The sequence below is a fragment of the Ahaetulla prasina genome, chromosome 3 (assembly GCF_028640845.1).
Source record: "Ahaetulla prasina isolate Xishuangbanna chromosome 3, ASM2864084v1, whole genome shotgun sequence".
NCBI classification, from domain to species: Eukaryota; Metazoa; Chordata; class Lepidosauria; order Squamata; family Colubridae; genus Ahaetulla; species Ahaetulla prasina.
Window position 1 is genome coordinate 62,171,170 of NC_080541.1, and position 21,597 is coordinate 62,192,766.

Genomic DNA, 21,597 nt, shown 5'->3' on the forward strand with positions numbered 1-21,597 from the left:
TGGATAACACAGGTTCAAATATCTGTTGTTCCAACAATCAAATGCCTCAGCAGGATACTGCTTCATCAAGATCTAAACAGCCAGCCCCTCTCAAGTTTAGCTGGTGTTTAACAAAATTCTGATCTGGAGGAAGCTGTTTCATCCAGTCAGTCTGGTCCTGCAACCTGGCTTTCTTCCACCAGTCAGTCTTATTTTTCTCCACTTAGGAATAGTTGAGACAGAGAGGCAGTGCATCACAAAATAGAGCTGCTGAACTGGAAGATGCCTGGACTGGTTTGGTCTCAGCCTTAAATTTTCTGACCTACAGTCCTAAGTCCCAACAGCTTGGCCTGGCTGCTTCTTCTGGCAGTCCCTTCCTTTACCTCAGCACATGTCCCGAGTACTCATATCAAATGATCTAAGTGCCAAAGCCCACTGTAACAACATCGCCAAAAAGGCATTAAGAGTTGTAAACCTACTCTTGCGTAGCTTTTTCTCCAGTAATATTACACTTCTAACCAGCGCATACAAAATATTTGCTAGACCAATTCTCGAATACAGATCATCTGTCTGGAACCCACACTGCATATGAGACATTAATACAACTGAGCGTGTCCAGAAGTATTTCACAAGAAGAATCCTCCACTCCTCTGCTCGCAACAAAATACCTTATGCCACCAGACTTGAAATTCTGGGTTTAGAAAATTTAGAACTACGCCACCTTCGGTATGACCTGAGCATAGCTCATAAAATCATTTGCTACAATGTCCTACCTGTCAATGACTACTTCAGCTTCAACCACAACAATACATGAGCACACAATAGATACAAACTTAAAGTGAACCGCTCCAAACTTGACTGCAGAAAATATGACTTCAGCAACAGAGTTGTTAATGCCTGGAATACACTTCCAGACTCTGTGGTCTCATCCCCAAACCCCCAAAATTTTAAACTAAGACTGTCTACTGTTGACCTCACCCCATTCCTATGAGGTCTGTAAGGGGCGTGCATAAGCGCACCAGCATGCCTACCGTCCCTGTCCTAATGTTCCCTTTAATTGTATTCATTTTATGTATTCAATTCATGCTTATACTTATATATATTATCTAATATGTACTTGACAAAATAAATAAAATAAAATTTTAAAATAATCTGGGTTTTAGAATTTTGGGGTGAACATGAAAATAACAAATCAAGAAGTCAGTGGTCCTGTTCCACAGAAGTGCAGCATAAAGAGAGGAGAAGAAAGTAACTCAATCCTACTGAAACAGTAGAGACAAAAGATTATTTTCATCAATTTATGGTGAAAAGCTAAATAATATTATATGGAAGAAGAGTCATGCTAGAGTAAAACTTGGAAGATAGTTCACAATCATAAATTTTCAACATGGATAACACAGGTTCAAATATCTGTTGTTCCAACAATCAAATGCCTCAGCAGGATACTGCTTCATCAAGATCTAAACAGCCAGCCCCTCTCAAGTTTAGCTGGTGTTTAACAAAATTCTGATCTGGAGGAAGCTGTTTCATCCAGTCAGTCTGGTCCTGCAACCTGGCTTTCTTCCACCAGTCAGTCTTATTTTTCTCCACTTAGGAATAGTTGAGACAGAGAGGCAGTGCATCACAAAATAGAGCTGCTGAACTGGAAGATGCCTGGACTGGTTTGGTCTCAGCCTTAAATTTTCTGACCTACAGTCCTAAGTCCCAACAGCTTGGCCTGGCTGCTTCTTCTGGCAGTCCCTTCCTTTACCTCAGCACATGTCCCAAGTACTCATATCAAATGATCTAAGTGCCAAAGCCCACTGTAACAACATCGCCAAAAAGGCATTAAGAGTTGTAAACCTACTCTTGCGTAGCTTTTTCTCCAGTAATATTACACTTCTAACCAGCGCATACAAAATATTTGCTAGACCAATTCTCGAATACAGATCATCTGTCTGGAACCCACACTGCATATGAGACATTAATACAACTGAGCGTGTCCAGAAGTATTTCACAAGAAGAATCCTCCACTCCTCTGCTCGCAACAAAATACCTTATGCCACCAGACTTGAAATTCTGGGTTTAGAAAATTTAGAACTACGCCACCTTCGGTATGACCTGAGCATAGCTCATAAAATCATTTGCTACAATGTCCTACCTGTCAATGACTACTTCAGCTTCAACCACAACAATACATGAGCACACAATAGATACAAACTTAAAGTGAACCGCTCCAAACTTGACTGCAGAAAATATGACTTCAGCAACAGAGTTGTTAATGCCTGGAATACACTTCCAGACTCTGTGGTCTCATCCCCAAACCCCCAAAATTTTAAACTAAGACTGTCTACTGTTGACCTCACCCCATTCCTATGAGGTCTGTAAGGGGCGTGCATAAGCGCACCAGCATGCCTACCGTCCCTGTCCTAATGTTCCCTTTAATTGTATTCATTTTATGTATTCAATTCATGCTTATACTTATATATATTATCTAATATGTACTTGACAAAATAAATAAAATAAAAAATAAATAAAACATGTTGAGCAAAACCACAGCTTTCACTACTGAACAAGGGACACTTCTCTACTAAGTCCTGTAGCTAGTGAGAAGGAATAGTTCTGCAGTGGGCTAGTTGGAGCCCTGTAGATCACTGCCTCTTTTTGTGTTTCCCTCCATGTGAGTCAGATTATTTGCATAGTGGTGGGCTCATCCTGTTTCCCTCCAGATTCTTGTTCTCCTGTGGAATTGGCCCAAAATAGAGGGAAACGTTGGTCAGAAAAAATAGCAACCATAAGACCTAATGAATGTCATTTCATAAAAATATTCAAATATGACCTAAATTTGCCATACATAATATGGATTTAGAGATCAAAGGACAGTACATGTAAGCCGCATCATATTTGAATCTTATCCAGTCAATTTTGCATGTTTCTCTTTAGAGTACATTGTTATATTTTAACTGAAATGTTCCACATAACAATGTAGCTGCATAATAATTTTCATTCTTTTTACAGATCTCAAACCTATACTTCTCCAGCAGTGTGGTTCACTTTTTCAGTCTTTCAAAGATTTCTTGTTGACCGTTATAATATTAGCTTTCCCCAGTTAATTTCTATTTCTAAACTACATCTAGTGCTTAAAGATAAAAGGCAGCCACTCATTTCACAATCTTGCTGTTCAGGCTTCATCTACAAACTGACATTTTTATTGCCCTTCCAAGGTCTTTTTCTTAAAATTCAACTCTTCCCCCACGCCTTGGGTTGAGTGCTGAGAATTTGTAGGAATGCCATATGGTTGAGTAGATGCTGGTTTTATTGTTTCCAGATGTTTTCTATTTTGCCTTATTGTTGTTAATTTGTTTTTATTATTGTATACCACTCAAGAGTCTCTATGGAGCAAGGCAGCCTTACAAATAAATTAAATGAATTGTACCTCTTCTTCATCAGTTAGGTGCTTCTGTATGGGGGGTGGGGGATGTCAATGGGGTGAGAATGTATATAATCAGGTGACCAAATATAACAGCCCCTAGGGCAGAGTTCAATTGCCCAGTCATGCTCATCATTTGATACCATTGACCCCTCTGTGGATGTTCTTGGCCCCAAAAATGTTTTCTGGCTTTCTGTAGTGTCAAGGAGGGTTTCACCTGCTGCACTTCATTTCATTTCTACTCTGCCTGGATACAGGTAGTCCTCAACTGACAACCACAGATGAGCCAAGAATTTATGTTGCTAAGTGACAAATTGGTTACGCGAGTTTTGTCCCATTTTACGACTTTTCTTGCCACATTTGTTAAGTGAATCACTGCAGTTGTTAAGCTACCGTATATACTCGAGTATAAGCCGATCCGAATATAAGCCGAGGCACCTAATTTTACCACAAAAACTGGGAAAAACTATTGACTCGAGTATAAGCCGAGGGTGGGAAATGAGGCAGCTACTGGTCAATGTAAAAAATAAAGATAGAGCCAAGTAAAATAACATGAATATTTATTTGAACGAAAAACAATAAAAGTGCAAAAGGGGGAAGGAGGATTCCCAGCTTTAGAAAATTTAGAACTACGCCACCTTTGGTATGACCTGAGCATAGCTCATAAAATTATCTGCTACAATGTACTTCCTATCAATGACTACTTCAGCTTCAACCACAACAATACACGAGAACACAATAGATTCAAACTTAAAAGTGAACCTCTCCAATCTAGATTGCAGAAAATGTGACTTCAGTAACAGAGTTGTTAATGCCTGGAATGTGCTACCTGACTCTGGTCTCTTCCCAAAATCCCCAAAGCCTTAACCAAAGACTATCTAGTATTGACCTCACCAAGGGGCGTGCATAAGAGCACCAGCGTGCCTACCGTCCCTGTCCTAATGTTCCCTTTAGTTGTATTCCTTTTATGTATTCAATTCATGCTTATATTTATATAATTATTTAATATGTATTTGACAAAATAAAATGAATGAATGAATGAATAGAATAGAATAGAATAGAATTTTTATTGGCTAAGTGTGATTGGACACACAAGGAATGAATGAATGAATGAATGAATGAGTGAGTGAGTTACTTCAACAACATTGTCTCACAGAAATTGACAATACAACTGCAAGCATGAAAATGAGTCCTCCTTTAGCTTCCAAGGGACCAGGGTGCCTCTGAAGGTCAGTGCTCTAAGCACTAAGAACCCAGCACAAATCTAAGCCTGTATGCACACCAATAGTGAAAATACCCTGCACAGTGTCTCTTGGCAGAGAAGGTTAATTTTCATAGACGTTGGGGTGGCTCTTTTTTTTTTGGCAGGGCAATAAGGATCTCTAATATCATTAAACCCAAGTGTGAGGAAAAGACAGCAGCTAAAATGTTAAGGCCAGTTGTGTGACCTTCTCCAATACAGTTGGCCTGGCTGTTTGCCAAAACTTAAAACACCCTCCCATCCCCCTCCTGCTAAAGCTTCTTTCTTAAAACAATTGTGGTCTTTGCCTTTCATGTCGCTCAACCTTTCACCTGCCAGGTTCCTAGCCCTTCACCCTTGACCCACTGCTGTGTTTGCTTAGCATTGTGCCAATCGACTTTAGAAGTCTGTGTGTGTGTGTGTGTGTGAGAGAGAGAGAGAGAGAGGAGGGAGGAGGAGTGCAAAGGGGAAGGAGGATTCCCAGCTCTAAACAAAGGGAAATCCCGGAATGCCAGCCGAAGGCGGTGCTCGCGTTCCTCCTCCCTTGCTCAAAAGCCCCAATAACCTTCACCAGCAAGGCAGACCCCACGGGAAGGAAGGGGCAGGCTGACTCACGAGCATCTGGCTGAAGAGCAGCTGCTCCAGGTCGCCCAGCACGGTGAAGCACGGAGGAGAAGAAAGAATGAAAGAAGGGAGGCGGCCTCCTTTCTCTCTCTCTCTCTCTTCCAGCGCCACGGAACAGAAGGGGACTAGGGCGCGCACACACACGCCCAGCTTCTGAAGCACGGAGGGAGAAGAAAGAATGGAGCCTTCGCTCCATTACTCCGATGGAATGACCTTTTCTTCTGGCCTTTGGGGTGGCTCTCGCGGCGGCGCAGAGCGCAGCGCCATCCCGCCCGCGACCCTCAAACTCGCGTTCCGCTTTCTGGTAAATTGGAGACGCCCCGGGTGAACAAACAATGCAGCAACTCAGAGCAAGCCGGCGATTGGCCAAGCTCAACCAGTAGAAAAAAAGGTTCTCCCCGTGTCGTCATTGTTGCTAGGCAGATGTTCAGGCGCAACGGGAGAGAGAAGAGGGGGGGAAAACCCTCCCTCCCTCAGCCGAGAAGGACTGCACCGCCAGGGCTTCCCCGCCACCGCCACAGAGCGAGCCCGACTCCTCCTGCCCGAATCGCGCCGTGCGAGTGCTGATGGGGAGCTGCTGAGTCCGGCCTGAGCTTGGCGGCTGCTAGAGCGCGAGCCCCGGGAGGCTGAGGAAGGAGCGGCGGCGGGGTTGCAGCCCAGCCGGCTCGCACAGCATGGGTAAGGCGGAGAGGAAGGAGCCTTCGCCCATTACTCCGATGGAATGACCTTTTCTTCTGGCCTTTGGGGTGGCTCTCGCGGCGAAGCTCGCGCGGTCGGGAAACCTCCTCCTCAGCCGAGAAGGCTGGCGGCTCCCCTGCCCAGCCCTCTCACTGCACCACCAGGGCTTCCCCGCGCCAATGCACAGTCCGCCAAGTTTGCGCCGTCCGCCCACCAGACACGGGAATGGGGGCCGGCCTGGGGGCGACAAATCCCGCGAGACCTCGGCGGGCCCGCTCCCCGTCCCTCCCATGGGAGTCCGCTCGGTACCCCCTCCTGTGCGGGGTTCGAGCGTGAACTTCAGTATAAGCCGAGGGGACGTTTTTCAGCACAAAAAACGTGCTGAAAAACTCGGCTTATACTCGAGTATATACGGTAATTGACCCAACTGTTAAGTGAATCTGGCTTCCCCATTGACTTTGCTTGTCAGGTTGCAAAAAGTGATCACATGACTTTGGGACACAGCAGCGGTCATAAATATGAACCAGTTGCCAAGCTTCCTGAACCAATTGCCAAGCATCCGATCATGGGGAATGCTGCAAAGGTCATAACTGTGAAAAACGGTCCAGTCACTTTTTTCGGCGCCGTTAACAGAACGGTCACAAAATGAAATGTTGTAAGTTGAGGACTACCTGCACTGTGCCCAGTGGCAGAAATACTCCCCTTTCTTCACTGATCTCTACAGTTCACTGACAGTTTTTGGAGTGGCTGTGGAAGATGGGGAATTCTGGGAGCTGCAGGACACTCATCTGGGGGGCACCCACGTTAGGCGGGGCTGCGACATGCTGAAATATGTTCGGCTAGATTGTGTTGGTTTAATTCAATAAACCATATTTCGGTTATCCTTGAGTTTCTGTGCAAGAGCATGAAAGAATTTTGGATAGGATGGCTGGCTCCATTCGAATCTTAAAGCCTCTGGAATTCTAAGATTTTGAGGATTACAGTTCTTTCCGTGCAAAAAGAATATAAACGGCCTTTATCTGAGGATGCCGATATTACGATTCTTATGAGCCGCGAGATTGTTTACGCTGTCCATCCGTTGCCCCCTTCCTAGTCCTTCTCCGGGGAATTCCGTTCAAACGGATCGCTTCCAGGTATTAAATCAACGGATCCAGCAGCCGAAAGGAAAGAAAACCCGTCTCGCGTTGCGCAGGCGCACCTTTGAAGCCCGACTCCGCCTTTTGCATTGTTTGGACGAAGCGGCTTTCCTTATTCCGCTGACGTCGACACTTTGAATCGCCGCGATTCCGGCTCGGCTGATATGGCTGCCCAGAAGATCAACGAAGGTTTGGAGCACATCGCCAAAGCGGAGAAATAGTGAGCGGAGCTGCAGGAGCGGGCGGGCTGGGCGGGAGGCAGAGCGGAAAAGCGGCGCCCCCCCCCCGCGGCTGTGCAGGACGATGAGGGGGCTCTTCCGCCTCTTTTTTTTGGCCACGATCATTTCCAGGGGGCTCCCAACGAGGGTGAAGGGGCGGCTGGTTTGGAGAAAAGACCTCGCTGGGTCAAAATCTACATCCTGGGAAGGGGAAGAGGAAAGGTGGTATCACGAGATGGGTTTGTAGATCCAGTGGATCCGCCTGTTTAAAGATGCACCAAGGAGTGGAGATTCTTCATCTTCAGGCTCCGGCTGTGCAGGCTGGAATTAAGGCGTTTTGTGTCAAGGTCCCCTTTAAACTTGAGAAAAGAAGCAAATGGCTTCTGATTTGGAACCTCTGGTCTTACTTATCTACAGGTAATCTTTGACTTAAGACCACAACGGAGCCCAGTATTTATGTTGTTAAGTGAGACATTTGTTAAAAGTGAGTTTTGCCTCGTTTTTACGACATGTCTTGTTAAATGAGATATACAGGATCTCCTGCTTGAGCAGGGGGGCTGGATTAAAAGACCTCCAAGGTCCCTTCTTTGCTCTGTTCTGATTCAAAAAAATGTGTTAAAGCGAATCACTGCCTTTGTTAAATTAGTAGCGCCGTTGTTAAGTGAATCTGGCTTTTTCCATTGACTTTGCTTGTCAGATGGTCATAAAAGGTGATCACATGACCACCACCACCCCCAACCGTTAAAATTATGAACCGGTTGTCAAGCATCTGAATGTAAACCACATGACCATGGGGATGCTGCAATGGTCATAATTGTGAAAAATGGTCATAGGTCACTTTAGTGCCGTTGTAACATCAAACCGTCACTAAGAGAACTGTTGTAAATCGAGGACTACCTTTAATACAAAACCCTATAGATTTTACATTTATTAAGCAGATTGCTCAATTGTCCTACTGTTTTTTATGGGCTGATTGTCTCTTGAGTTGAAGATTCTGTAAATGATTTATTTTCATTATGTTCCTTCCAATTGGTGTTGATTTTTAGGGACTACATAAATGGCTTTTAGCCATGGGTCTGTCTCTAGCCTGATCCTTCAGGTCTTCCAACATCTTGCTGCTGGTCATCCTCTTCTTTTTTTCTTTCTCCTTTTGCAACATCAGAGCCTTCTCCAGAGAGCTCCGTCTTTGCATAATGTGTCAAAAATCTTCTGTAATTGAGTATCATTTATGTCATATTACAGCTTCCTATCCCTCCTTTTCTTCAAAGACATCTGCTGCCTGAAACAATTATTATTAACACTTCATCTGGTCCTGCCCTTCCTTGGCTGAGATCCTTAAATTATTACAGACAGAGATGGGGTTGAAATGAGAAGCCATATCTGAGCACAGTGATAAAATATGGCCTCCAAAACATAGCATTTAATCAGACTTGACTATATTTTTTTTTGTAGCTTGTTCATCAAAAAGGTGAACCTGATACTGGGACCAGGTTTCTGCTGTAATGAACTGAAATTAGTGGTATGAAAGATGGCATGAAATCTGTGTCCATCCCCTCCTTTATTGTAAACAATATTAATGGTTTCACATTTTGATTTTCAGCTTGAAAACTGGATTATTAAAATGGAAACCAGACTATGACAGTGCAGCTACAGAATATTCCAAGGCAGGTATGTCTTGTAAAATAAGGGGGTTGTTTTTAAATCTTAATTTCTTCTGCAGAATAACTTCACATTTCAAAAGCAAATCTGACATTGAATTTAATTAAATTTGGAAATAATTTTTCAAATTCTAACATGAAATATCAATTTTCTTGATATAAAACTAACTCCCAATCTCATTTTATTATATTGTACTGATGATTGATTGTTCTTGCTCAACATATATATATATTGAATCTTAGCAATTATTTTTCCTTTTTCTTTTCTAAAAATGTTTAATAAAAAAGTAAAAATTAAATGTATTTCATACTCATTGTGTGTGCAATAAAAACAATTTCCCTAAATCTATTTTTATGAATATAATTTATTGCTGAACCCTAATTCAAGTATTTACTGTATAATACTTATTCCACACATGGGCTATTGATAAAAATAGTATGCTTTGGTTTACTAACAAATCGTATTAATTTTATCCTGTACCGTTGGATGGCATTTATGAGTAGTCCATGTATTGTTTTTTAAATAATTGCAGTTTGCTGCCCTTCTGAGACTTTACAAAGCTTTATCTACCTGTGTTATATCTAGTAACTAAAGATCTGAATGTTATGTTGTCTCTTGCTTGCATCAAGTATATGTTTTGTTGTATTTTGGATAACCCATTTCTCTTTTTAATCTGGAATTAATTCCTACTGTATTCAGTAACATGTACTGGGATTATATCACGAAGACTACATATACTTTGATTTTAAGCTTATAGGAAGTTTGTGAAAAGAGAAGAGAACTACTGGATTGGTTAGCTTTCCTAAGAACCTATAGATCAGGAGTCACCAACTCATTTGGAACAATGGGCACATTTGAAAGCTCAAAAATGGCTTTTAGTAATAGATATAGCTATTAAAAATACATATCAAAAAAACTCTTTAGACAATTATCTTTTTTAGAGCAAGTAGGCAAACTTTAATTTAACTTTATTTATTTACAGCACAGGGCTATAGGAATCTGTGATTTTCATTTTCTGTGAATGTTTAAGGGATAGAAGAATACTCTCCTAAATAAAGATAATGCTTAAAGTTAAGGCTTTATTTTGAATATCCAAAAATGTATTTAGTTGGGGCAGCAGCAGGAAAAGCACCCATACAAGTGCCACATTGGGCCCCCCAAATTTGACTAAAATGCTGGATAAGAATAGTTTTAAAACAATAAATTATGTCTTTTAAAAATTGCTAAAGTTATTTCCCAAAAGCAATAATGTTCTTTTTATTATTTTTTGCAGCTGTTGCTTTTAAAAATGCCAAACAATTTGAACAAGCAAAAGAAGCTTATTTTAAAGAAGCTCTATCCCATGAAAATAATAAAGCGTATCTTTTCATTATTTGTTGCTTCTACCTTAAGTAATTGAAGATCATGTTGGGTTTATATTAATTTATGCTTATTCCAAACATATAATTGTATTTTGTCATATTTAGGGGTGTTTTAACAGAAAATTAATAGAAGACTATTCCTGCAATAGGAAAATGTTATTGTACCTATATATATCCAGATCCAATTTTGTGATTAATTATGTAATTAAATAACAGTTAGTTATAGGACATGCCTGTTAATCAACTTTGTAATGTTTCCAGACTTCCCAGTGACCCATTAATGTATATTCATTGAGATTTTTATTTCTGTGGAAAAATAGTTTTGAGTAACAAACTGGCATTGGAATAGCAAATACCTTGCTTTTATATGAAATCTATGAGAAAGATTTCAGAGAATTCCTTCATTGGCCTCATTGCTTAGCCATTCATGCAAGAGCTGCTTAAAATATGACTATTCCTAGGAGGATTGCTGAGTGTTTTAAGATCCTACATATTTTAAAATCTTGCCTAGTAGTGATAAGAAATGTCCCCTTTCCCCTGCAGTCTTTCTGCTTCCAAATATGTTCTGGAATGTTGAGAAATCTTCAAATCAGAGGAACTTGGGATATTATGGAAAAATGGGGAAGAAGAGGAAAATATGTTGCAGTGTGAAGTCCTTTGGCACAATTTTGGATATGACCAAACTTTGAAATCTCTGAGGTTAGGAAATCATAGTCATAGTATTGAAAGCTAAAGTACTTAAGAAAAATAATACGTTGATTCTGAAGCAGGCATCAGGGCTTACTGATATATTCTGTGCTTTATCAGATTTCTTTTTTCTTCATCAGGCTTCTGTTTTAAAGAGAATGTTTAATTGATGTATGATTATGAATTTTTGAAATTCCTAAACCTAAGTTAGAATTATCCAGAAATATTTTATATGTATAGTACATGCATATATGTATTTATCCTTGACTTGAAATAACATAAATCCAGCTTCTTCCATGCTGCAAAGTACGTATGAATATTTGTCAAATTTGATAATATATGTGAAATACAATTGATACCAACCAGAATTGACTGTCTGTTACATACATACATACATACATATAACTTCATCAAATACTGTTAGAAAGTTGAGCATTTTGGAAGTGAGAAATGTATAACTATAATATGTTCAAACACTTTCTGTAGCTCTCCCTAGCTCTCCATTTTTTGTAGAAAAAACGGTCTTTTCAAGACTGCTGATTTTCTATTGACATTGGGAGTGGAATTTAGAAAATGAGTCCGCTTTTGATATATATTACCATTTCTCCTTGGTTGAGAAACCAGTTGTAGCCAGACTCAGTTGAACACATAGGCAGAAGACTGGAGTTCTCAGATCTCCTTTTCCAGAAGTTAATTGTTTTTATTTTAAAAATCATTTATATAGCTTTCCATCTTTTATCAAACTCTAGATGGGTCCGAATCAGCAGGTAAACAATACTAATAATAAAACAATACAGTACATAAATATATTGAAACCCACCTTATATTAACATGAGATGTTTACTTAATTTGCTCAGTTATACTTTTAATTTCTCTTTTCAGGGCTTATGAACAAGCAGGAATGATGTTAAAGGTATGTTGTTTTTTTATGAAGCCTTTTTTTAAAACTAAATATTAGAATGACCTGTGCAATATTCATGTTGCAGTTGATAAATCTGTTTGGGGATCCATGATTCACAGTTCTATGTAGACTTACAACTTCTCCTTTGTATTGAATTCCATTTAAATGTGACTTTCTTTATAGAAATTGTTAACTCACATTTTTCTGGGATGTAACCTGTGTTGTCTGATCAGATATTTGGGGGAAAAAACCCTCCCTCCCTCCCTCCCTCCCATCCATCCATCCATCCATTCATCTAATTTTCTTAGAAAATGGATTCATAACTTTAGCTTTGGCACACCCTATAGATAATGCATACTTGAAAAAGTTATTCTTGTAAAATGATGGGAATTTTCCCAGAACAACTCATTGTTAAAGCAAAAGAACACTTTTCTGCTTTTCCAGTTCACTTACATATGCATCACTTGATATCTATGGCGTTTGGAAAGCCTTCACAGATCAATCATAGATAAAAAAAAAATAGCCTTTCAAAGTCTTTTCAATCACATTGGAATTGTACTGTCCCAACCAATTGCCTCTGGGCAGCTAACAATCCAATATAAAAAACACAGTGTAATGTAACTATATTGTTTGTCTTCAAGAAATAAGTGAAACAATGCATATATAAAGCTGTTCTTTTCAGACACTGAATTCTGGGGATATCTCATGCTGTAATTTTTTAGTCAGTTGACTATTTCCATCTATCAGAAATTGCTCACTATTACTCAAGAGAGATTTAGCAAAATATGTGATGATTTAAAATGAATATTATTTTTTATTAGATTAAAACATTGATAGCAACTTATTTTATTCTTCCTGAGAAATAGGAAGTTCTTCTTCCTGGCTCTTTTTCTTTTATCTTCAGGAGATGCAAAAACATCATGATGCAGTAGAATTGATTCAGAAAGCCAGCATGATGTACCTGGAGAATGGAACCCCTGACACAGCTGCTATTGCACTCGATCGGGCTGGGAAGTAAGTCTGAAATCTCAAGCTATTAGTTTCTTATCTGGAATAGAAGGCAGATTTCTTTAGTTCTTTGAGTAACTGAGTAATAATGCTTAATCTTGTATTTTAGGGTAATAGAAAACATAAATCCAGACAAAGCTATACAGCTATACCAGCAAACAGCAGCAGTATTTGAAGTAAGTCTCTGAAATTGTAAAATAAAATACTTTTTAACTAAGAATTGTAAATTTAACTATTTACCAAAAGGTGAATATTAAGAGCTAGGGTGTTTTCAAAGCATGTATTGTATATATTACTATTTTCTTGCCAGTTACTGCCACGGATTAATGGACAAGCTGATGTGGTAGACGCCATCTTTGTATGACTATTCCCGCTTCTATTTGAAAATGTCATGTGTTTATGTATAGTGCAAGTTAGCTGCAGAAATCTAAACTGGCTAGGTCAGTGGAACCAAATCTGGCTATAAGCTGTTTTTCTCCACCTCATCAATAGATTTCTCAGCAGTTTTCTAAAAATGCAGTATCTGGCTTAGTTACAATTTAACACTACATTGTCTTCTAAACACATTGCATTAAACTATCCCTTGTCACAAATAAATAAGCCTCAATTTAATATAATTCCCCACTGATGTTTTTGTAGCTGGAAAAGTGTAAGAAAGATTTGGGTTTTTTAAATACTGTGTAGCTCAACTATAGCAAATCTATGACATGCATGTCAAAGGTGACATACCATGACATTTTGGATGATATGCTATTAACACCCATCAACTATTCTCGAAAGCATGCCCTGTTCTTTTAAAATTTTGGATGCTGTGGAAGCCACATGATAATAGGGTGTGCTCTGTATTGCCTCAAGCAAGAGGACTGTGTTCTCATGTAACCTCTGGAGCCTCTAAAATAATCACATTATAATGGGTTGTGCTTTTGTGTGGTTTCGGAACCTGCAAAGTTTGTGGAAGTGCATTCTCTGAAGAACATTCTTCAAGAACAAAGGCCCCATGCAACGCAGAACAGCCTAGACTAGGCTGCAGGGCCTTGTCAACAGAAAGAGAACCCTGCCTGAAAGAGGCGCATGGCAGAGCCTGGGGAACACTGGGCCATGACGGCAATAATACCATTTCCCAAAGCTCGCATGTATTGAGTGGCAGTGATAGCACTAGGGCTAAAATCAAGGACCGGGCCTAGACTTCAGGTCCAGCTTTAGCACTGCCCCTGAGTACCACTGTTCAGATTGCCCTAGATGTTTGGGGAGGAACATATAGAATTGTTTCTTTTTCCTGATTGTGTGTGACAGGCCAGCAAAATCATTTTCTGAATTTTTTACATTGAGTTGAAAAGGTTGAAAATCACATTAGTGATTTAGCTTCATGGTTTCTCTACATTGACAAATGATGGCTTGTCTGAGATATTTTTAAAAGAAGCCATTTTGAGAAATTGAAAAGTAATTTAGCCATATAGGATGGGAAGTGTGGAGCAGATGTAGTATCACATATTAGCATGATGCGGTCATAGGTTATATCATCTAATTCATAAAATTGTATTTAATTAATAACCTGATCAAACTTTGTGTAATTCAAGAGAAATGCAATTGGGGAATGGTATGTATTTCAGTCTGAGTTAGCTCAAATAATTCAGAAAACTTTCATTAAAATCAGCCACTTAAACTTTGCTTATGCCTATACTTTTGTTTTTGTTTTTCTACTCAGAATGAAGAACGTTTACGGCAAGCAGTTGAAATGTATGGGAAGGCTTCGAGGCTTTTAGTTAGAGGCCGTAGGTGTGCATCATAAATGTTGTTGTTTTCAAAATCAGAAAAACCAGTTCTAGCTTATTTGACAAATTTATTTATTTATTTATCAAATTTTTATACCGCCCTTCTCCCGAAGGACTCAGGGCGGTGTACAGCCAGAGATAAAACACAGAATATGTACAATTAAAACCAGATTAAAAAATAGCAAATTACAAAAAAAGGCTGATAATCAAAATTTAAATTTAAATTTTTAAAAAAAATATTAATAAAACCCCAATTTAAAATCAAACTATTATGCCAGTCCCGCTTGAATAAATAAGTATGTTTTTAGCTCACGACGGAAGGTCCGAAGATCAGGCACTTGACGTAGGCCAGGGGGAAGTTCATTCCAGAGCGTTGATGCTCCCACAGAGAAGGCCCTACTCCTGGGGGGCGCCAGCCAACACTGTTTGGCGGACGGCACCCTGAGGAGACCCTCTATGAGAGCATACGGGTCGGTGGGAGGCATAGGGTAACAGCAGGCGGTCTCGTAAGTACCCGGGTCCTAAGCCATGGAGCGCTTTAAAGGTGGTAACCAAAATCTTGAAGCGCACCCGAAAGACCACAGGAAGCCAGTGCAGACTACGGAGCAGTGGTGTTACGTGGGATCCACGAGTGGCTCCCATTACTACTCGCGCAGCCGCATTCTGGACTAACTGCAGCCTCTGGGTGCACCTCAAGGGCAGCCCCATGTAGAGAGCATTGCAGTAATCCAACCGAGACGTAACCAGAGCATAAGTGACTGTGCATAAGGCATCCCGGTCAAGGAAGGGACACAACTGGCGCACCAAGCGAACTTGGTAAAAGGCCCTCCTGGAGACGGCCGCCAGATGTTCATCAAAGGACAGCCTACCATCCAGGAGGACGCCCAAGTTGCGAACCACCTCCTTTGGGGCCACTAAGTCGCCCCCAACAGTCAGCTGCGGATGCAGCTGACTGTACCGGGGTGCCGGCATCCACAGCCACTCCGTCTTGGAGGGATTGAGCTTGAGTCTGTTTCTCCCCATCCAGACCCGTACAGCTTCCAGGCACCGGGACAGCACTTCGACCGCTTCGAAGTATTGTAATAATATAAATATTATTGGGTTACGACAGCAGCCACCAACCTTTTGGGCAACAGGGATCAGTTCCGTGGAGAGGGGTTTTTTCTATGGACCAGAGGGGGTGTGGTTTTCCATGATGCTTTTGTCCCGGGGATGGGGCTTCACTTGTTTTTGCGGCTTGGTTTCTGGCATGCCGTGGCCCATGGACCGGGGGTTGGGATCCCTGGATTATGCCATATTATTCAAATACCAGCTGTTCCACTGTGCAACATATTTTAACAATAAAAAAAATAGTTCAACCAACGAACCTAGTTTTGAGCAGAAGACCTTTTGCTTTTGGTTGTTAATTAGGATTATCATGACTACAAAATATTTTTTCTTCATTAAAAGCTTTCTGTTTATGTAAACATAGAGGCACTTTTAATATATCTTGATAGAATATATCATATTTGTGTATATAAATAAGGCCTGAATGTTCACTTCTGCAGGAGTTTGTACTGATAACTTTAACTGCAGTTTTAATATGGACTCAGTTTTAATATGCTCACACAAGGAGCATATTCTTGTTTTTTCCATTGAAATAGTACGTTTATTTGGGAAATTGGGTAATCTTGACCTTCTGATTCCTGCAGATTTAAATAAACCTTTCTTGCTCATTTTTGTTTTGCAGACTAGATGAAGCTGCACAATCTATTCAAAAAGAAAAGAGCATTTATAAAGATATTGAAAACTACGCAACGTGTTACAAAGTATACAGCTACACATTTCTTATTTTTTTGCAGGGAAGGGGGGGATTGTGTTTTATCTTTTGAATTATTTTAACGGGGGTTTCACTTCTAATTGCACATCATTATTTGGATTCTTTCAGTTGATTTTAAAAGAGTTGCATGGAGAGGCCTTTATAAAATCTGGATCTTCATGTATTTATTTAGCTTAATTTGATCACTGGAATGAATTTTCTCCCACTGTGCTGAAAAGATATGAATGCCACTCTTAATATGATTTTGGCATTCTTCAGTCATGATTAGGTTTGAGTTGCTATGAAATATTTTGGTTTCCTAGATTTTGTGGAAATTGTGTTGTCTGAGCTTTTGACATTAGCTGTCCTTCTGTTGTAATAACTAAAAACAGAAAAAACGTGCAGATAATACACTAATACAAACTGATCTACAAATGTTTTGGTTACTATTAATATCAGCAACGGCTTAGCTTGCAAGGCAATCTTTCCACTTCTTTTGAGTCAGCAGCCTGAGGATAAAAAGCAATATTCTTTCTATTGTCATGGTAGACAAATTGTTCAGTTTATGTCACTATGAAAACTACATGGGATCATTAAATGGACATAGATTTACCCATCCCCTTAAAACATGCATTTTTAAAACACCCTTTTCTTCTCTGAGAAGAAAACTGGATTTCTCATTGTGATTACGTGAAAAGTTAATATTTAATCACTCGTTTTGGAGGATTCTTTTGACCTCAGATTTAGTCTCAGTTGTGTGCCGTACTTTTAGCTGCATTCAGTGAAAGAGATCATTACGTGTCTAAAATTCTACTGTGATTTCATTCACAAACTCTTTCTACAAACTGTTCTGGTCAGTAGATGCAAGACTCCTACCCTTTATTTGGAACAGTTTTAACTGACAATTTTTTTTTATTTTTTTATTTACATTTATATCCCGCCCTTCTCCGAAGACTCAAGGCGGCTTACAATGTATAAGGCAATAGTCTCATTCTATTTGTATATTTACAAAGTCAACTTATTGCCCCCCCAACAATCTGGGTCCTCATTTTACCTACCTTATAAAGGATGGAAGGCTGAGTCAACCTCGGGCCGGGCTTGAACCTGCAGTAATTGCAGGCTGCTGTGTTCTAATAACAGGCTACTTACAGCCTGAGCTATCACGGCCCCTGGCTAGCAATCAAAGTACACCATATATTTACATTCTTCTGTAGTCTTCACATCCCATATTTCTTTTCTAAAGGGGTGATTATCCGTAATCCTATAAAGCAGGGGTGTCAAACTCATGGCCTGCGGGCCGGATGGGTCACGCACTGGCCACACCCACGCCTGGTTTAGGGAAGGGGGAAAAAATGATATGTCATGCGACGCTGCTGTGGCGACACAAGTTTGACACCCCTGCTATAAAGCCTCTCTACCAAGGATCTTGCAACCTTTTAATAGAATCTCTGTTTGTAGAACAAAATTGTCTTTGTTTTGCCACTACACTATATCCCTTCCTTTCAATAGAAATTATTTTTTTGGTATAGGTTGGTTAGTGTTTTTCTTTATAAATACTCATTCTGGTTTTGTTTTTTTTTTAAGAAAACTATTGCCCAAGTCTTAGTACATCTTCATAGAAATGACTACGTTGCTGCAGAAAAATGTGTCAGGGAGAGCTATAGGTAAGTTGCTTAATACATTGATTGAGTTTTAATTTAATTTGTGTTTGAGAGGGCACCCATTTACACACTTGTCATTTTATCTCATTGAGAATTACAGGCTTTCCTTATATATTGCTATTTAGGTATCTCTAATTTATTAACATTGTTTTCGGCCATAGAAATTAAACTCTACAATTTGATTTAAGCCAGCTGGCAATTAAACTATATCTGGATAGTGTATAGTAATTATTTTACAATCCTATCATAACAAACTGTATTGTAATTGTTGCTTGGAATAATTAACCCGGTAATAAAATCCAGCAGAGAAAGTAAGATTGGTGCTAAATGTAATTGGCAATTTGTGCTAGAAGGCCAGCTGTGCATAAGAACCATACAGGTAATAAAGTACACTTTAAAGAAGGCATTCCACAGACCAAAAGGCATTCTGATCATCATCCAGAATATTTATTTAAGAAAATCTGTGCTCTTCTTATTTGGATATAAGTTTTCTCAATTTTTTAAATAGCCTCAAATAAATGCTTAATTGCTTCAGCATACCAGGCTTCACAGAAAGTGAAGACTATGCAGCCCTGGAGCAGCTCCTAGAAGGATATGATCAACAAGATCAGGACCAAGTATCAGATGTTTGCAATTCTCCACTCTTTAAGTATATGGACAATGATGTAAGTTGCTGCTTTTATTTATTGAACAGAGTAGCTATTAAAACAAGTGGGCTTTTTAAAATTGAAAAATACAGATGATACAAATCAGTTGGATCACTGATGAACAATGTGTGTTATTGATAAATTACTATATTATAAATTAATATAATATATCAGGAATAATAGTAATACAGCCTTACTAAATAGTTTGACAGTGTTGTGGGAATACAACAAGGTCATCTAGTGCTTTGATAAATAATTGTGATCTGCTTTTAAAATGCAGGCATCTTATTTTTTTTACCTTTGCCAGTATGCAAAGCTTGGCCTTTCGCTTGCTGTCCCAGGAGGAGGTATGAAGAAGAAATCCCCGGTTACACCACAAAGTAAAGGAAGTGGAGCAGCTGTATCAGCTTCTCGTGGAAATGAGGAAGATGATGAATATGCAGGTGGATTGTGCTAATTCTAACTCTGTTCTCAAATACCATGCTAGCTGTTTGCCCAGTGAACAAATTCCAGGGGCAATTAAAATGGCATCATTGCAATCATGAAATTGGAAAGAAATGATCTTGGCTTTGGGATATTTGTATACAAAGCATGACTATGCACCTAGAAGTATTTCTGGATTACAATCATTAACCATAATTCTTTACAACGTGTTGGTTTTAATGCAATACTTGAGTACAGTTAGCCCTTCCGAAAAGGGAGACAGGAAGGAAAGGAAATACATTGGATTTTTCTCTCTAAACATCTGTAAATTGGGAATCTCTTTCATGGCTCAATATCAACAGTCCTGCTAGACATACAATTTCTATTTTTGAATAATACCATTAAATTATTTCAAAACATCTAAAAGTGTGATAGATTTCCTTTTGCTTCTTTGAAAATAATATTTAAAGTCACATTTATCTATGATATGAACAGGAATTCACTGGAGTTTCTTTGCCAGGAAGGTGCAGGCTACTAGAGACAGGAATTGTGATAACCATTGGGTTCTTTCTAACTACCGCTGTCCTGGGTTAGAAAATGCAATTCTAGTCGTTGAATCTAATGTGCAATGAACAAATAAGATATATTATGTACTTTGCAAATAAATAAAAAAAGAAAGAAATTCAGCTAAAAAAGATTATATAGTGTTCTATTTGAAATCCCAGTGGACTAGAACCATTTGACATTTATATGCTTTATTTCTTGAATATTCTTTGGTATTGTAGAGCTTGCATTTTCAGTCTTTGTATAATGAGATTTTGCTGGAAAAATTTAAAATAATTTAAATTTTCATAGGCATGCAGACATTAGTTCCTGCTACCTTTTATTAAATTCAACAGTTCTATTTAAGGGAATTTAGGTAAATACCAACCAGATTGTGGCAAGCTATAATAACTGTTCACAATAGTGTATTACGTGACAAAGGAAAAATAACAGACAAATGTTCCTCTTTGTTTATTCAGAAAAGCTGTAGGTTTTTAATTTCCTGAATCCAGGAATCAGAGAGTTTTCAACAATTAGAGCATAAGAATGTTGTATCTAGAGCCAAATTTAAAAAAAACTGGTATATAGAAAATTTGACATAGAACATGGAATGACTGGCAATGGAAATAAAATTTTAATTCTAGATTTAATTATGCTTTCAAGATTGGAATTTGTGACAGTGGATCTATTTAATACATTCAATGTCTACTTTTGAATATTTAACCTACTTTTCTATGTTATAGCAGATTAAAAAGTAATGGATTTGCTGTTTCCCTTGTGTAATACAAATTGTGTTTTCCAAATAATTAGTGCTTTGTTTTCCAAGGCATTATATACATTTCTTTTAATTGGATCAAAAATGTAGCAGGGAAAACAGTTTTGGAAGAAATTGCCAGCTTTTAGTGAGCAACATTGCAACAATTGGTTTGCACGTGTATGCTAAAATGTAATCCAATATTACATCAAAGTAATTATTCAGAGTGACTTGTTTGTATATCCAGATGCTGTGTAAAATGATTTTTGCCATGTGAACCTTGTACTTAATTGTGCCCAGCTTCTCTGTAAATGCAATAGAGTATGAAAGTTGTCATAACTGCCCTGCTGCTCTAGTCTAAGAAATTCTGTAGTTCACCCGTACAAAATAAAAGCAGTAAACTCTTAACAGTTGACTTGTGAACCTTATTACAATAAGGATCATCCTGTAGAAGCAATAAACTGTCAATCCTCAGAAAATGAGCATTGGGGTTCCTTAATTACATAGATACTTATCTCGTCGCAGTTTAATTGTACATAGGGGTGAAACTCAGAATAATGGAAGACAGTAATGTGAGGTTGATGGTTATAGTAACTGTAGACCAGGGGTGTCCAAACTTGGTCCCTTTAAGACTTGTGGACTTCAACTCCCAGAGTCCCTCAGCCAGCAAAGCTGGCTGAGGAACTCTGGGTGTTGAAGTCCACAAGTCTTAAAGGGACCAAGTTTGGACACCCCTGCTGTAGACCATTTGAAGTGGTCTCTGGTTTATGACCGTGCCTTTGAAAATAGTTTGGAATGTTTAATAGCTGAAAAGAATAGTCTCTTTGGCAGAAGAAAGTAATGTCCCTCATTTGACATTTTTATAGCAATCCAGCAATTTTCCTTAGCTTTACCTTTTCAGTAAAATATATAGCTATTGCCACAAGATGGTGCTGTGAATATTGTTCAGCCCCATTTTAGTCACTAAAAAGTAGTCTTGATATTTTTGGAATTTTCAAACCTCCAGGAGGTAGTATCTGTATTTATATCCGACATAGCAAATAGATTGTGGTAAGACCAGCAACACATACCCAGCGGAATGACCTTCTGCTGGTATCAA

At 39.1% G+C, this 21,597-nt stretch overlaps 1 protein-coding gene across 3 annotated transcripts; it reads left to right on the forward strand.

The window, feature by feature from the left end:
* Positions 1 to 7,138: 7,138 nt before the first annotated feature.
* Positions 7,139 to 20,906, forward strand: NAPG (NSF attachment protein gamma). 3 transcript variants are annotated; one of them, XM_058177611.1, is made up of 12 exons: positions 7,139 to 7,286; positions 8,885 to 8,952; positions 10,217 to 10,301; positions 11,280 to 11,297; positions 11,874 to 11,904; positions 12,797 to 12,906; positions 13,010 to 13,076; positions 14,606 to 14,676; positions 16,402 to 16,480; positions 18,055 to 18,134; positions 18,667 to 18,796; positions 19,086 to 20,906. In XM_058177611.1, the coding sequence occupies exons 1-12, from the start codon at positions 7,231 to 7,233 to the stop codon at positions 19,233 to 19,235; spliced, it is 945 nt and encodes a 314-aa protein (XP_058033594.1). In that variant the 5' UTR covers positions 7,139 to 7,230; the 3' UTR covers positions 19,236 to 20,906. The 3 variants fall into 3 exon arrangements, with proteins under 3 accessions (XP_058033594.1, XP_058033595.1, XP_058033596.1); XM_058177612.1 differs by lacking the exon at positions 7,139 to 7,286 and adding an exon at positions 7,455 to 7,701; XM_058177613.1 differs by lacking the exon at positions 7,139 to 7,286 and having other exon boundaries at positions 8,925 to 8,948.
* The last annotated feature ends 691 nt before the right edge of the window (positions 20,907 to 21,597 follow it).

What these genes read in the sequence shown, in the direction of transcription:
- NAPG (XM_058177611.1), top strand. Translation starts at nt 7,231, where the DNA reads ATGGCTGCCCAGAAGATCAACGAAGGTTTGGAGCACATCGCCAAAGCG. An exon ending in CTTTTAGTTAGAGGCCGTAG is followed by an intron (nt 14,677 to 16,401) that starts GTGTGCATCATA and finishes TTTGTTTTGCAG; the next exon opens with ACTAGATGAAGCTGCACAAT. An exon ending in ACTACGCAACGTGTTACAAA is followed by an intron (nt 16,481 to 18,054) that starts GTATACAGCTAC and finishes TTTTTTTTTAAG; the next exon opens with AAAACTATTGCCCAAGTCTT.